Genomic DNA, 12,657 nt, shown 5'->3' with positions numbered 1-12,657 from the left:
AGTACCCCCGGCGCGCGAGGCTGTCAGCGAGGCCCGGGACGTGGTCCCGGAGCCGCCGCCCTGGGGGAGGGGGTCCTTCGGGCCGAGGTCGGGCATCGATTGGCCCTGCCTGGCGCAGCCCGGGCCCCTGCGGACGACTGCGGTGCTCATCAGACCTGAGCAGTCGCTCCGGCTGCTCTCGGGGAGTGAGCCAGGTGAGCTGCACCGGAAGGCGGGGCGGGGCGAGGCGGGGGCGGGCATGCTTCGCGACCCCCGCCTCCTGGATCCCATCCTCTTCGGCCCAAATCCGGAGGAGGGGAGAAGGGGCGTAGGTGGGTGAGGGAAGCGGGCGGGAGAGAGCCGGGGTCGGGAGAAGGACGGTCCCTTTGGGGGAGGGGCACGTGTACCCGAGTGTTTAGGCGCGCGCGTGTGTGTGTCTGGGCCTGGTGCGGGCTGCACGGTTGCAGGTTGTTTCTGTGTACCTGCGAGCGTGTGCCTGTTTGTCCCGTGGAGTCAGCGCTCAGTTCTGTGCCTGCAAGGCGTACAGGTACGTGCTGGCTGGGTTTGGACCTTTGGGCTCGACCATTTGCGTCCTTGCCTTCACCACTGTGGATCGTTCTACATTTGTGTTTCCGTGCATGGTTTATTTTTGTTTCTGGAGAGTAAATTCCTGGAGCAGTTATTAAGCTTGTCTGCTCTCACCTGGCTAACATCGAGGCCTGCCCCCTTCTCTCGGCAGCCTGGGGCCCAGGCCGGGGCCACCATGGCGCTGCCTCCAGGGCCAGCTACCCTCCCGCACACACTTCTGCTCCTGTCGGCCCTTCTGAGCTCAGGTACACCCCTGTTCAGCCCTTGGCCATGCATTTGTGCGGTCAAGTCCCCCTCTCTCCCCTCCTTGCCTGCATCTTCAGTTTGGGTACCCACTCCAGGCGCCAGAGTTGGGTTCCCTTCATCCACCTCCCCAAGGTCCAGCCGTCCCTGGCTAGAGAACCCAGGTGCTCTGTCTCTTGGCCTGCTGCCCCTCTGTAACTGGACCTCATCCCGGTCACAGAACAGTACTAAGCCTCCACCAGCCCTTCCCAGAATCCCCTGTGTTCCAGGTTGGGGGGAGTTGGCGCCACAAATTGATGGTCATACCTGGGCAGAGCGGGCACTTCGAGAGAATGAACGCCACGCCTTCACCTGCTGGGTGGCAGGGGGGCCTGGCACCCCCCGATTGGCCTGGTACCTGGATGGACAGCTGCAGAAGGCCAGCACCTCAAGACTGCTGAGTGTGGGCGGGGAGGCCTTCTCTGGAGGCACCAGCACTTTCACTGTCACGGCCCAGCGGGCCCAGCATGAGCTCAACTGCTCCCTGCAGGACCCAGACAGTGGCCGGTCAGCCAACGCCTCCGTCCTCCTCAATGTGCAATGTGAGTGCCCCTCAGGTGGACAGAGACAGAGGTTCTCTGCCCAGGGACCCCCAGCAGTCACCAGGCAGGTGGTCTGGTAGGACATTTAAAAAACACTTAAGCACTCTGCAAGTATTAACTCACTTTCTCCTCACAGTAATCCTATGAGGTAATTACTATTGTTGTCCCCATTTTACAAATGACAAAACTGAGGCAGAGAGGTTAAGCAATCTGCCCAGGGTCATACAGCTGGTAAGTAGCAGAGCCAGGATTCAAATCTTGACATTTTGGTTCTAGTGTTTATACTCTTAATCTTCATTTGTACGAAATGCTGCCTCTCTGGCAGACCCAGCCATCCTGTTTCCCAGTGCCCCCTAAGGAGAGGTCCACACCCCTGGCTCCCTTCTGAGTTTGGGAAGAAAGGGAAGGTGTGCAAGGGGCTGTGGTGGGAACATACTGGTCTCTGCTTTGCACCAGTTAAGCCGGAGATTGCCCAGGTTGGGGCCAAGTACCAGGAAGCTCAAGGCCCGGGCCTCCTGGTCGTCCTTTTTGCCCTGGTGCGTGCGAACCCGCCTGCCAACGTGACCTGGATCGACCAGGATGGGCCGGTGACTGTCAGCGCCTCTGACTTCCTGGTGCTGGATGCCCAGACTACGCCTGGCTCAGCAAACACACGTGCAGCTGCAGCTCCGCAGCCTGCCACACAGCCTCTGCGTGGTGGCCACCAACGACGTGGGTGTCACCAGCGCCTCGCTTCCGGCCCCAGGTGAGCACTGCCAGCCACGGGCCCAGCAAAGCCTCGGATGGGTGTGGGATCATGGTGCAGAAACAGGAAGGCTTGTTGCCTTTTGGGCGAGTCTGGTGAAAGCTGTCCCTGGCCACCTGGGGCAAGGAGGACAGAGTAGTGACCTGTGGCATCTCAGAGTTGGGGGGCCCTGCCCGCTTGGAACCTAACCAGAGAATGACCTGCAGGGCTCCTGGCCACCCGGGTGGAAGTGCCACTGCTGGGCATCGTTGTGGCTGGAGGCCTTGCCTTGGGCACCCTGGTGGGGTTCAGCACCTTGGTGGCCTGCCTGGTCTGCAGGAAAGCGAAGAAGACCAAAGGTAGGGCCAAAGCAGGGCGGGGGCAGAGGGTGGCTGGGGAAGGGGAGACGAGATCAGGGGGTGGGCAGCAAGGCCATGGGCAGCGAGTGGAGCTGGGCAGAACGTTTCTATCAAGTGGTAGGACAGGTCTTCCTGGGCATGGCCATGATTTGGACCACATGCATCCCAGGTAGCAGGGCCAGGCACTGGGAAGCCAGTCTGGGCATCTGAGAGACCCCTTGCCTGAGGGTTCTGGGCCTGAAGAGGGCAGGGGGCAGAGCCCAGAGCAGGTGGGCACACTGAGACAGCGCTGTGGTTTCTTTCTCCTCAGGCCCCTCCCGGCGCCCATCCCTGATCTCTAGGTAACTCTCCCTGGGGCTGGGTGGATGGGCCAAATGGAGAGGCAGCATGGGGACGGGGGCATCCTGGGCTTTCTGGTAGTTTGGGAACGGGCCGCAAGCAGGAGTCTGTGCCCGCTGGTGCCAGGGCCCATCCAAGCCTTTTTCTGCCCTGTAGTGACTCCAACAACCTGAAACTCAACAACGTGCGCCTGCCGCGGGAGAACATGTCCCTCCCGTCCTACCTGCAGCTCAACGACCTCACTCCGCACTCCAGAGGTACATCCAGGACCCTCTGTTGGCCCCAGCTTTATCTGTGGAGGTGCTTCTGAGAAAAAGAGAGACCCTGGGCCTTAGGAGGGTCTAGACCCCGTCGGGCACACACCTCACCCCGGGCACCATCCCCTTTGTCACCCCACAGGGAAAGCAGCGGACCAGCAGATGGCTCAGGACAGCAGCCAGCCGGAGCTTCTGGATCCGGAGCCCGGCGGCCTCCTCACCAGCCGAGGTATGGGAAAGGGGCCTGCTGCCCTGCTGCCCTGCTCCCCGGCCCTTTTGCTTGTGCCAAAGGCCTCTGAATCCCCAAGGGGCAGAGAGTGGTCTCCCAGCTTCCAAGGAATGAGGGTGACTGAGTCTCCTGGGATCTCTGACCCGCAGGTTTCATCCGTCTCCCAATGCTGGGCTACATTTATCGGGTGTCCAGTGTGAGCAGTGATGAGATCTGGCTCTGAGCTGAGGCTAAGACAGAGGGTGCCTTCTTGGCCCCTGGGCACCCTCCCGGTCCTCCTCCAAGGCACCCTCTGCCTGGCCACATTGCCAACGGGAAGAGGCCATGCCACTGCCACTTTTGCTTGTCCTCTGGGTCACTGGTATCCTTGGCAAGGCTGCCAGCTGGACCTAAGCCCTTGTTCCAACTCTGGTTGAGGGCCTGCATGATGGCCTGTGCCCAGGCGGATGGGGCTCTCTGTCCAGGTGTGCCTGGAGGTCATCCAGCATCTAAGCGTGGCGTGGCCCTGTCGGCTTGGGGCAGCTCTGTGCCCCACGCCGGTGCTCCTCAGCACCGTGTACAGCAGGCATGGGGCATGCCTGGTTGGGAGGGCCCTGCACGTCCTGGATCTCCGTCCCATGCTATGCAGCTTTGTTCCCTCAGGGAAAATTTAGGACCCTGCTAGCTGTAGAGAACCAACCTGCCCTTTGCACAGGAACTCACCCCTGGCCCAGCAGCGCTGGCCAAGCACAAACCAGTACCCTCTGCTGCATACCTCTCTGCCCCAGCCCCCTCCTGGGCATCATAGGTTATACATTGGACCTTCTCCACTTCTTCACCTGGCACTAGACTTCCCCACTGGCCTGGGCCCTGGTGGTGCCAGCGCCTGGTGTTAGCACAAGAAAGGGGAAGAATGGGAGGTGAGAAGCCTGGTGCGTCCAGGCCTGCATATAGCTATGCCTTGTTTTCTTACAGTGTTAGCACTTTAAACATGTCTTCCCGGGAGGCGGTGAGCAAGGGCCCCAGGGCCCTGTCTGGGGCTTCCCCAAGTCTGGCCTTTTCATGATTCACCGTGAGTGCCCTGAGCCCTCGGGGTTGACGGGTTCCCGCTCAAAGTATCTACCCCGCTATGGGACCCCAGCCCTGGACCCCATCAGCAGGACCCTGACTGCCCCATCAGCAGGAAGCTGTTCTTCCTGTCCCATCCTCTGTTCTTTAGGGGATGGCCATAGTGGCACATAACTTGACAGTGCTGGAAACCTTAGGGGGACGTGGAAAAAGGAGGGAGATCACATATTCCAAAACGACCCAAGAACACTTTTGAAAAGCAACGTGGAAAAGATTGCAAATTAACAGAGTGCAAAGTGTATTTTTCCCTTCTTGATATCTTGTTTTGTAATTTTTCTCACGTTACTGCCGAGGACAGTGCTGAGCACGTGGTAGATTCTCAATAAACTTGACCGAGTGAATGCTGCATATCTGTTTCATTCCCTCAAATATGTTGTTTTTTTTTTTAACTGAAGTAGATTTACAAAGGTGTGTTAGTTTCAGGTGTACAGCAACGTGATTCACACACACACACATATATTCTTTTTCAGATTCTTTTCCATTATAGGTTATTACAAAATATTGACTATAGTTCCCTGTGCTATACAGCAGGTCCTTGTTGTTTATCTGTTTTATGTATAGCAGTGTTATATTCTACTCTTAAGTCTTTTAAATCTGGAAAAATTAAAAGACACAAGAAGAATTTATAGTGCATTGAGATAAAAAATTTTTAACACCATGTGGTCTGTTCTAACTGAAAGAGTTACTACTTACCTCTATACAGCAGTGTGTATCTTGTTTTAAAAAAATTATTTATTTATGGCTCTGTTGGGTCTTCGTTTCTGTACGAGGGCTTTCTCTAGTTGTGGCAAGCGGGGGCCACTCTTCATCGCGGTGCGCGGGCCTCTCACTATCGCGGGCTCTCTTGTTGCGGAGCATAGGCTCCAGACGCTCAGGCTCAGTAATTGTGGCTCATGGGCCTAGTTGCTCCGCGGCATGTGGGATCTTCCCAGACCAGGGATCGAACCCGTGTCCCCTGCATTAGCAGGCAGATTCTCAACCACTGCGCCACCAGGGAAGCCCAGTAGTGTGTATCTTTTAATCCCCAACTCCTAATTCTTTTTTATGGATGAGAAATACTCCATTGTGTGTGAGAGAGAGAGAGAGTGTGTGTGTGTGTGTGTGTGTGTGTGTGTGTATCACATCCTCTTTATCCATTCATCTGTTGATGGACACTTAGGTTACTTTCAAGTCTTGGCTATTGTAAATTGTGCTGCTATAAACACTGGGGTGCATGTAACTTTTAGAATTAGAGTTTTCGTCTTTTCCGGATATGTGCCCAGGAGTGGGACTGCTGGATCATACGGTAGCTCTCTTTTAAGTTTTTTGAGGAACCTCCATACTGTTTTCCATAGTGGCTGCACCAATTTACGTTCCTACCAACAGTCTAGGAGGGTTCCTTTTTCTCCATACCCTCTCCAGCATGCTGAAGTGTTTAAGGGTGAAGTGCACTGATGTCTGCAACTTACTTGAAATGTATCAAAAAATAAGATAGACTGACGAATGGATAGAGAGGTATGGACGTGTGATAAAGCAAATATAGCAAAATGTTAATTGTAGGATTTAGTTGGTGAGTATTTAGAACTCACTGTACAATTCTTCCAAAATTCTTTTATTTAACAGTTTTCATAATAAAATATCCGGGGGGGGGGGATACCTGATCTAGTTACTTCTCTGATATTTCTGAAATCTTTTTGATCTAAGGATCATGGAATTTTCAAGCATTACTAATACCCTTAACATGACAGTTCAATCTTTCCTGGGAAAGAAGACCAATTTTTATTTTTATTTTTTATTTTTGGCTGCACTGCACAGCTTGCGGGATCTTAGTTCCCCAACCAGGGATTGAACCCGGGCCCTCGGCAGTGAAAGCGTGGAGTCCTAACCACTGGACCGCCAGGGAATTCCCCAATTTTTATTATACTTCACTCACCTAATCTTTAATCTTTACCCTCCAATAATAGTTACCTTGAGCTGGAACGTACAGCAGTCCAACATTCTGGGCAAGCACACACAGCTCAGGCTGCATTTTCCCACCTGGACTATGTTTTACTGAATTCCTCCAGACACAATAGACTATTTAATCAAGACTTCTAAAAGTTAATGTTCAAGTTTGTGCATTGCTGGTGGGAATGTACATGGTGTAGCCACTATGGAAGCTAGTACGGCAGTTCCTCAAAAAGTTAAATATAGAATTACCCTATGATCCAGCAATTCCACTTCTAGGTTTATTCCCCAAAGAACTGAAAGCAGGGACTCTTAACAGTTATTTGTACACCAGTATTAATAGCAGTGTTATTTGCAGCAGCCAAAAGGTGGAAATGCAAATGTCCATTAACAGATGAATGGATAAAGGAAATGTGGTATATACACATGATGGAATATTATTCAGCTTTTTAAAAAGGAAGGCCATTCTGACACATGATGCAACATGGATGAACCTTGAAAACATTATGCTACGTGCAGTAAACCAGATACAAAAGGACAAATTGTGTATGATTCAACTTATGTGGTACCTGGACTAGGCAAATTCATAGAGACAGAAAATAGAAGTTACTGGGGACTGAGGGAGGGAAAGGAAGGAATCGTTGTTTAATGGGTCCAGAGTTTCAATTGGGGATGATGAAAAAGTTCAGAAGCTGGACAGTGGTGATGGCTGCCCAACAATATGAATGTACTTAATGCCCCTGGATTGTACACTTAAAAATAGTTAAAATGGTAAATTGCATGTTTTGTGTATTTTACTTTGATTTTTAAAAAAATTTTGATTACTGACTCAATCTTCTTACTAATTATAGGTCTTACAAATTTTGTTTTTCAGTATTGGTAAGTTTCGTGTTTCTAGGAATTTGTCCATTTCATCTAGGCTATCCAGTTTGTTGGCATACAACTGTTCATAGTACCCTCTGCTCCTTTTCTCTTCTGTAGAATTGGTAGTAATGTCCCCACTGGCTGGAGTTATTTGAGTCTCTCTTAGACAATTGGCTAAAGGCCTTTCAATTCTGTTAATCTTTTTGAAGAACCAACTTTTGGTTTTGTTGATTTTCTCTATTGTTTTTCTATTCTCTATTTCATTTATCTCTGCTCTAATCTTTATTATTTGCTTCCTTCTGCTAGCTCTTTTTTTTGGCTATGCCATGTGGCAAGTAGGATCTTAGTTCCCTGACCAGGGATCGAACCCACGCCCCCTGCATTGGAAGCGCGGAGTCGTAACCACTGGACTGCCAGGGAAGTCCCCCTTCCGCTAGCTTTGAGTTTAGTTTGTTCTTCTTTCTCTAGTTCCTTAGGTTGTAAAGTCAGATTGCTTATTTGAGATCTTCCTTCTTTTTTTTTTTTTTTTTTTTTTAATATTTATTTATTTATTTTTGGCTGTGTTGGGTCTTCGTTTCTATGCGAGGGCTTTCTCTAGTTGCGGCAAGTGGGGGCCACTCTTCATCGCGGTGCGCGGGCTCTCTTGTTGCGGAGCACAGGCTCCAGACGCGCAGGCTCAGTAGTTGTGGCTCACGGGCCTAGTTGCTCCGCGGCATGTGGGATCTTCCCAGACCAGGGCTCGAACCCGTGTCCCCTGCATTGGCAGGCAGATTCTCAACCACTGCGCCACCAGGGAAGCCCCCTTCTTTTTTAATGTAAGCAATTACAGCTATAAATTGCCTCTGAGCACTGCTTTTGCTGTATCCCGTAAGTTTTGGAATGCTGTGTTTTTGTTTTCATTTCTCTCTAAGTATTTTCTAATTTCCCTTGTGATTTCTTCTTTGCCCCATTGGTTAAGAGAGTATTGTTTAATTTACACAAAATTTTTCAGTTCTCCTTATTGTTTTCTAACTTCATTCCATTGTGGTCTGAGAAAATACTTTGTTATTTACCTTTATTTTTAAATCATTTTTTTTTTTTAATTACCCTATACTAGGTGTGCTTTATTTATTTATTAATGGCTGTGTTGGATCTTCGTTTCTGTGCGAGGGCTTTCTCTAGTTGTGGCAAGCGGGGGCCACTCTTCATCGCGGTGCGCGGGCCTCTCACTATCGCGGCCTCTCTTGTTGCGGAGCACAGGCTCCAGACGCGCAGGCTCAGTAATTGTGGCTCACGGGCCCATTTGCTCCGTGGCATGTGGGATCTTCCCAGACCAGGGCTCGAACCCGTGTCTCCTGCATTGGCAGGCAGATTCTCAACCACTGCGCCACCAGGGAAGCCCCTACCTTTATTTTTTATTTATTTATTTTAAAATAAATGTATGTATGTATTTATTTTTGGCTGCATTGGGTCTTCGTTGCTGCGCGTGGGCTTTCTCTAGTTGCAGCGAGCGGGGTCTACTCTTCGTTGTGGTGTGCAGGCTTCTCATTGTGGTGGCTTCTCTTGTTGCGGAGCATGGGCTCTAGGCACGCGGGCTTCAGTAGTTGTGGCACATGGGCTCAGTAGTTGTGGCTCACAGGCTATAGAGCTCAGGCTCAGTAGTTCTGGTGCACGGGCTTTGTTGCTCTGTGGCATGTGGGATCTTCCTGGCCCAGGGCTTGAACCCAGGTTCCCTGCATTGGCAGGCGGACTCTTAACCACTGCGCCACCAGGGAAGTCCCACACATATTTCATTTTCACCAAGAATTTTATTGAACAATGTAGTCACTAACCGAATGAACTTTTTGGCCAGCCCAATATTTCATGGATATGCAATCTTCTCATCTCTGACAGTGGTTCTCAAATTTGTCTGCATATTGAAATAATCTGAGGAACTTAAAAAATATGGATTCTTGTATCCTACCTCCAGAGATTGTGATTTTATTAGTCTGGTGTGTTGTCTGGGAGAGGAAACTTATCTTTAAAATATCTCCAGTTGGGACTTCCCTGGTGGTCCAGTGGCTAAGACTCTGCACTCCCAATTCCGGGGGCCTGGGTTCGATCCCTGGGCAGGGAACTAGATCCCACATGCCGCAACTAAGAGTTCGCATGCCGCAACTAAAGATCCCACATGCCGCAACTAAGACCCGGTGCAGCCAAATAAATATTAAAATATATATATATATAAATATCTCCAGTTGATTCTAACATGCAACCAAACATGAGAACTACTGCTCTATGAATATTATAGGTAAAAAAATTTTTTTCATATCTTGCCTGCTTTGCTTCTCTGATATCCTTTGTTCTGTTTTTGTCTCTTTTTCTGGCTTTCTTCAAATGCCTGGTGACTGTACATTCATATTTAAGAATGAGAGTTGCAAGCATGCCTGCGCACACATACACACACACACACGCACAAGAATGAGATACCCACAAGCTGAATGGAAGCTGATGGTAGGTAGGGGGCACCAAATAAGTCTGTATGCTTGAAGACTCCCTGTCAGTATCTTTAGGTCTTTTCTCTTTGGCTGATCAGTTTCCCAAGGGAGGACTCTTCCGATATTGTGCTTTGGAGGGATAAGCCGGAAGAGGGCTGAGGGTCTCATTGCTCATTCCTCTATTTTGTCCTCTTATTTTAAATATGGCCCCTTATTCCTGTCCTCAGAATTGCTTGGTGTTCTCATGTCCAGAGGCTCCTTGGTTTAAAGGGGACCATCTTCTGTCAGGGTAAGGAGGTGGGCAGCACAGACGGGGAAGGCTCTGGGGAGCCCATCTTTCTACAAACCTTCAGCCAGTCCTCCTGTCTGCAGCCCCTCCCTGCACACATGCCATCAGAAATATCTGACACTTTCGATTCCTGATCCTTTCCAGGACTCTGCAGTGTCAAATGGCTTACTTCTTATTGGTTTCTCTGTCCCTCTCCTCTACTGGAAATCAAGTATCAGGTTTTTTCCCCTCCCCCTGCCCACTAAATCTGTTACCACTTGTCCATCTTTCAAAATTGTATTGGTCTCTGGTCTACAGTCATTTTCTTTCCTATTATCTGTCCTTGCTGGTTTATACCTTTAAAAAAAAATTACTATACTGTCATTTTAGGAAGGTTAAAGGAGGGAATGCAAATGTAAATACTTGTGTCCAATTTTTGTTTATTTAGAAATGTTGAGAGCCTGGGATAGCAGAGGGGAGGGACACTTCAAGCCAGGAAAATAGACTGCATAAAGGTTTAGTTAGAAGAGGGAACTCATGAATCATGTGTAGAGCATGGCAAGCAGGCTGGTTTTGCGGTTTTCGCTGGGGAATTAGAAAAATAAGAATCTCGGGGCAGGGAGAGAAGAGCCAAAAGGAAAGTCTAAAAGGCTAAGTGAAAAATTTATACTTAGTAACATAATTATTAGATCTTACATTTTGTGGCATTTAATCATCTTTTCACATATTTTCACCCATAGGACAAGCCTAAGAGTTAAGTTAGTGTTTATTATAACTGTTTCATAGCTAGAGTAACTGAGGCATAGAAGTTAACTTATTTTTCTAGGGCCACACATCAAGTAGCCAAAAGAGAGTAACCTCAGATTGTGGAGGAGGAGGAGCCCACGATGGAAACAGTGTCCGAAGGTGCTCCCTGGAGAGCTCAGTGGATGTGCTAGGGTAGGGAGACAGGCTAACATAACAGGCCTGCACATCAGCCAGTAACTTAGGCAGGAAGTACAGCTGATCCTCATTATTTGCAGATTCTGTATTTGTGAATTCACTTACTAAAATTTATCTGTAATCCTAAAATCGATACTTGCAGTGTTTTTACAATCGTTTGCAAACATGCTTAGAGCAGTGAAAAATGTGAGTCGCCTGACACGTACCTTCCCAGCTGAGGCTGAACAAGGCGACGTCCTGCCTCCTGGTTTCGGCTCTCACACTCTAAATGAGTGCCCTATCCAAGGTCTACCTAATGCCTCATTTTTTGCTTGTTGGTGGTGGTTTCAGTGTTTAAAATGGCCCCCCCGGGACTTCCCTGATGGTCCAGTGGCTAAGACTCCATGCTCCCGATGCAGGGGGCCTGGGTTTGATCCCTGGTCAGGGAACTAGATCCCACATGCCACAACTGAAAAAAAAAAAAGATACCCCGTGCCACAACTAAGACACGGCACAGCCAAATAAATAAGTACAATAAATATTTTAAAGTAAATAAATTAAATGGCCCCCACCCACATAGTGCTGAGGTGCTGGCTAGAGTTACTAAGTGTAGTAAGGCTGTCATGTGCCTTACAGAGAGAGTGCGTTAGATGAGCTTCATTACGGCATGACTTACAGTGCTGGTGGCTGTGAGTTCAATGAATCAATGGTTGTTGACGAAAATGTTAGGACAGAGGCACACAGGAACCTTACCTTCTATTTCCCCCAGGAGCAGTGGTTCAGTATTTGCTAATTCAGTGTCTGCGGTGACTTGATAGAACAAGCTACTGTGAATAACGAGAGTTGACTATACTTACTAGTGCTGAGTCTCAGTTCTAGCCAAAGAAGGCAGTCTGATTGTTCCCTGAAAACCTGATGGAGAATCTGAGTTCCCATCACGTTTTTGCCTCTTTTTCCTTGAGTGAAATGTGAGCATTAACGACATCCGTCTGAGAGCAGAGCACCTGGTCCCAACATGGTGTCAAAGTGAGGCCTGAGCTCAGATGTTCCTGCTCAAGTTCAAGCATGAGATGAACATCAGAGTTGGCTTAAGGGTCTGCAGGAAACGATGCCCCTCCTGTCACGTGTTTCTCGGGTACGTATTAGGCTGTAGCATCTTACTGTAATTTTCCCCTCCAATCAGTTCTTGCCCCGTGTATCAGTACTTGGCTCCATTACCCGCCCAGCTGCTCAAGCCAGAAAACCTGGGAGTCGCCCTTTCTTCTCTTCCCTCCCCCACATTCTATCACTAAGTTCTGTTGGTTCCACCTCTCCTGGTTGTTTATCTGTTGCCTCGTACCCCACACCTTCCCTTCTAAACTTTATGCTGCTCGATTTTCCAGATTCCCTTGCCAGCTGTTAATTTCTGCCAGTGGGAGGCACCAGCAAGCTAGGAGAGGGTGGGAGAGAGGAGGCAGCAGCCCTTGCCCAGGGTGGCTGTAGTAGGGGTGAGGGTCTCGGACCTGCGACAGCTCTTCTGTTTCCAGCCCCTGCAGTGGACACTCCCCTTTAACCTCTTGTTCCTTCAGCACTCTCCATTCTCTCTTTTGTTTCTTCAGCCCTTCCAACACTTTTGTAACCAACTGCCCATACTTAACATCCTTTGTTAGAAATAACTAGTATGGTTTCTGACTTCCTGACTGGAGCTTAGCTGATACAACCTCCAAAATATTTCCTGAATCTGTCCATCTCCACCACTACCACCCAGTCCAAGACACCATCATCTCTCACCTGGGTGACTGCAATAGCTAGGCTCCCTGAGTCCACAACCAGACAG

The 12,657-nt window shown here is 49.5% G+C and overlaps 1 protein-coding gene across 1 annotated transcript; it reads left to right on the top strand.

Moving 5' to 3' along the window:
- Nucleotides 1-218: 218 nt before the first annotated feature.
- TMEM25 (transmembrane protein 25) lies at nucleotides 219-4,754 on the top strand. The gene is given in 10 exon segments (XM_059930294.1): nucleotides 219-311; nucleotides 447-812; nucleotides 1,080-1,391; nucleotides 1,848-2,040; nucleotides 2,042-2,136; nucleotides 2,343-2,474; nucleotides 2,785-2,815; nucleotides 2,970-3,070; nucleotides 3,213-3,299; nucleotides 3,449-4,754. Coding segments are annotated over 10 exon segments (1,464 nt in total). The 5' UTR covers nucleotides 219-238; the 3' UTR covers nucleotides 3,523-4,754.
- Nucleotides 4,755-12,657: the final 7,903 nt, after the last annotated feature.

Source organism: Balaenoptera ricei, chromosome 8 (assembly GCF_028023285.1).
Source record: "Balaenoptera ricei isolate mBalRic1 chromosome 8, mBalRic1.hap2, whole genome shotgun sequence".
In the NCBI taxonomy this organism is placed as follows: Eukaryota; Metazoa; Chordata; class Mammalia; order Artiodactyla; family Balaenopteridae; genus Balaenoptera; species Balaenoptera ricei.
The sequence above is the reverse complement of the archived record's forward strand: the minus strand, read 5'-3'. Positions and strand labels throughout refer to the sequence as shown.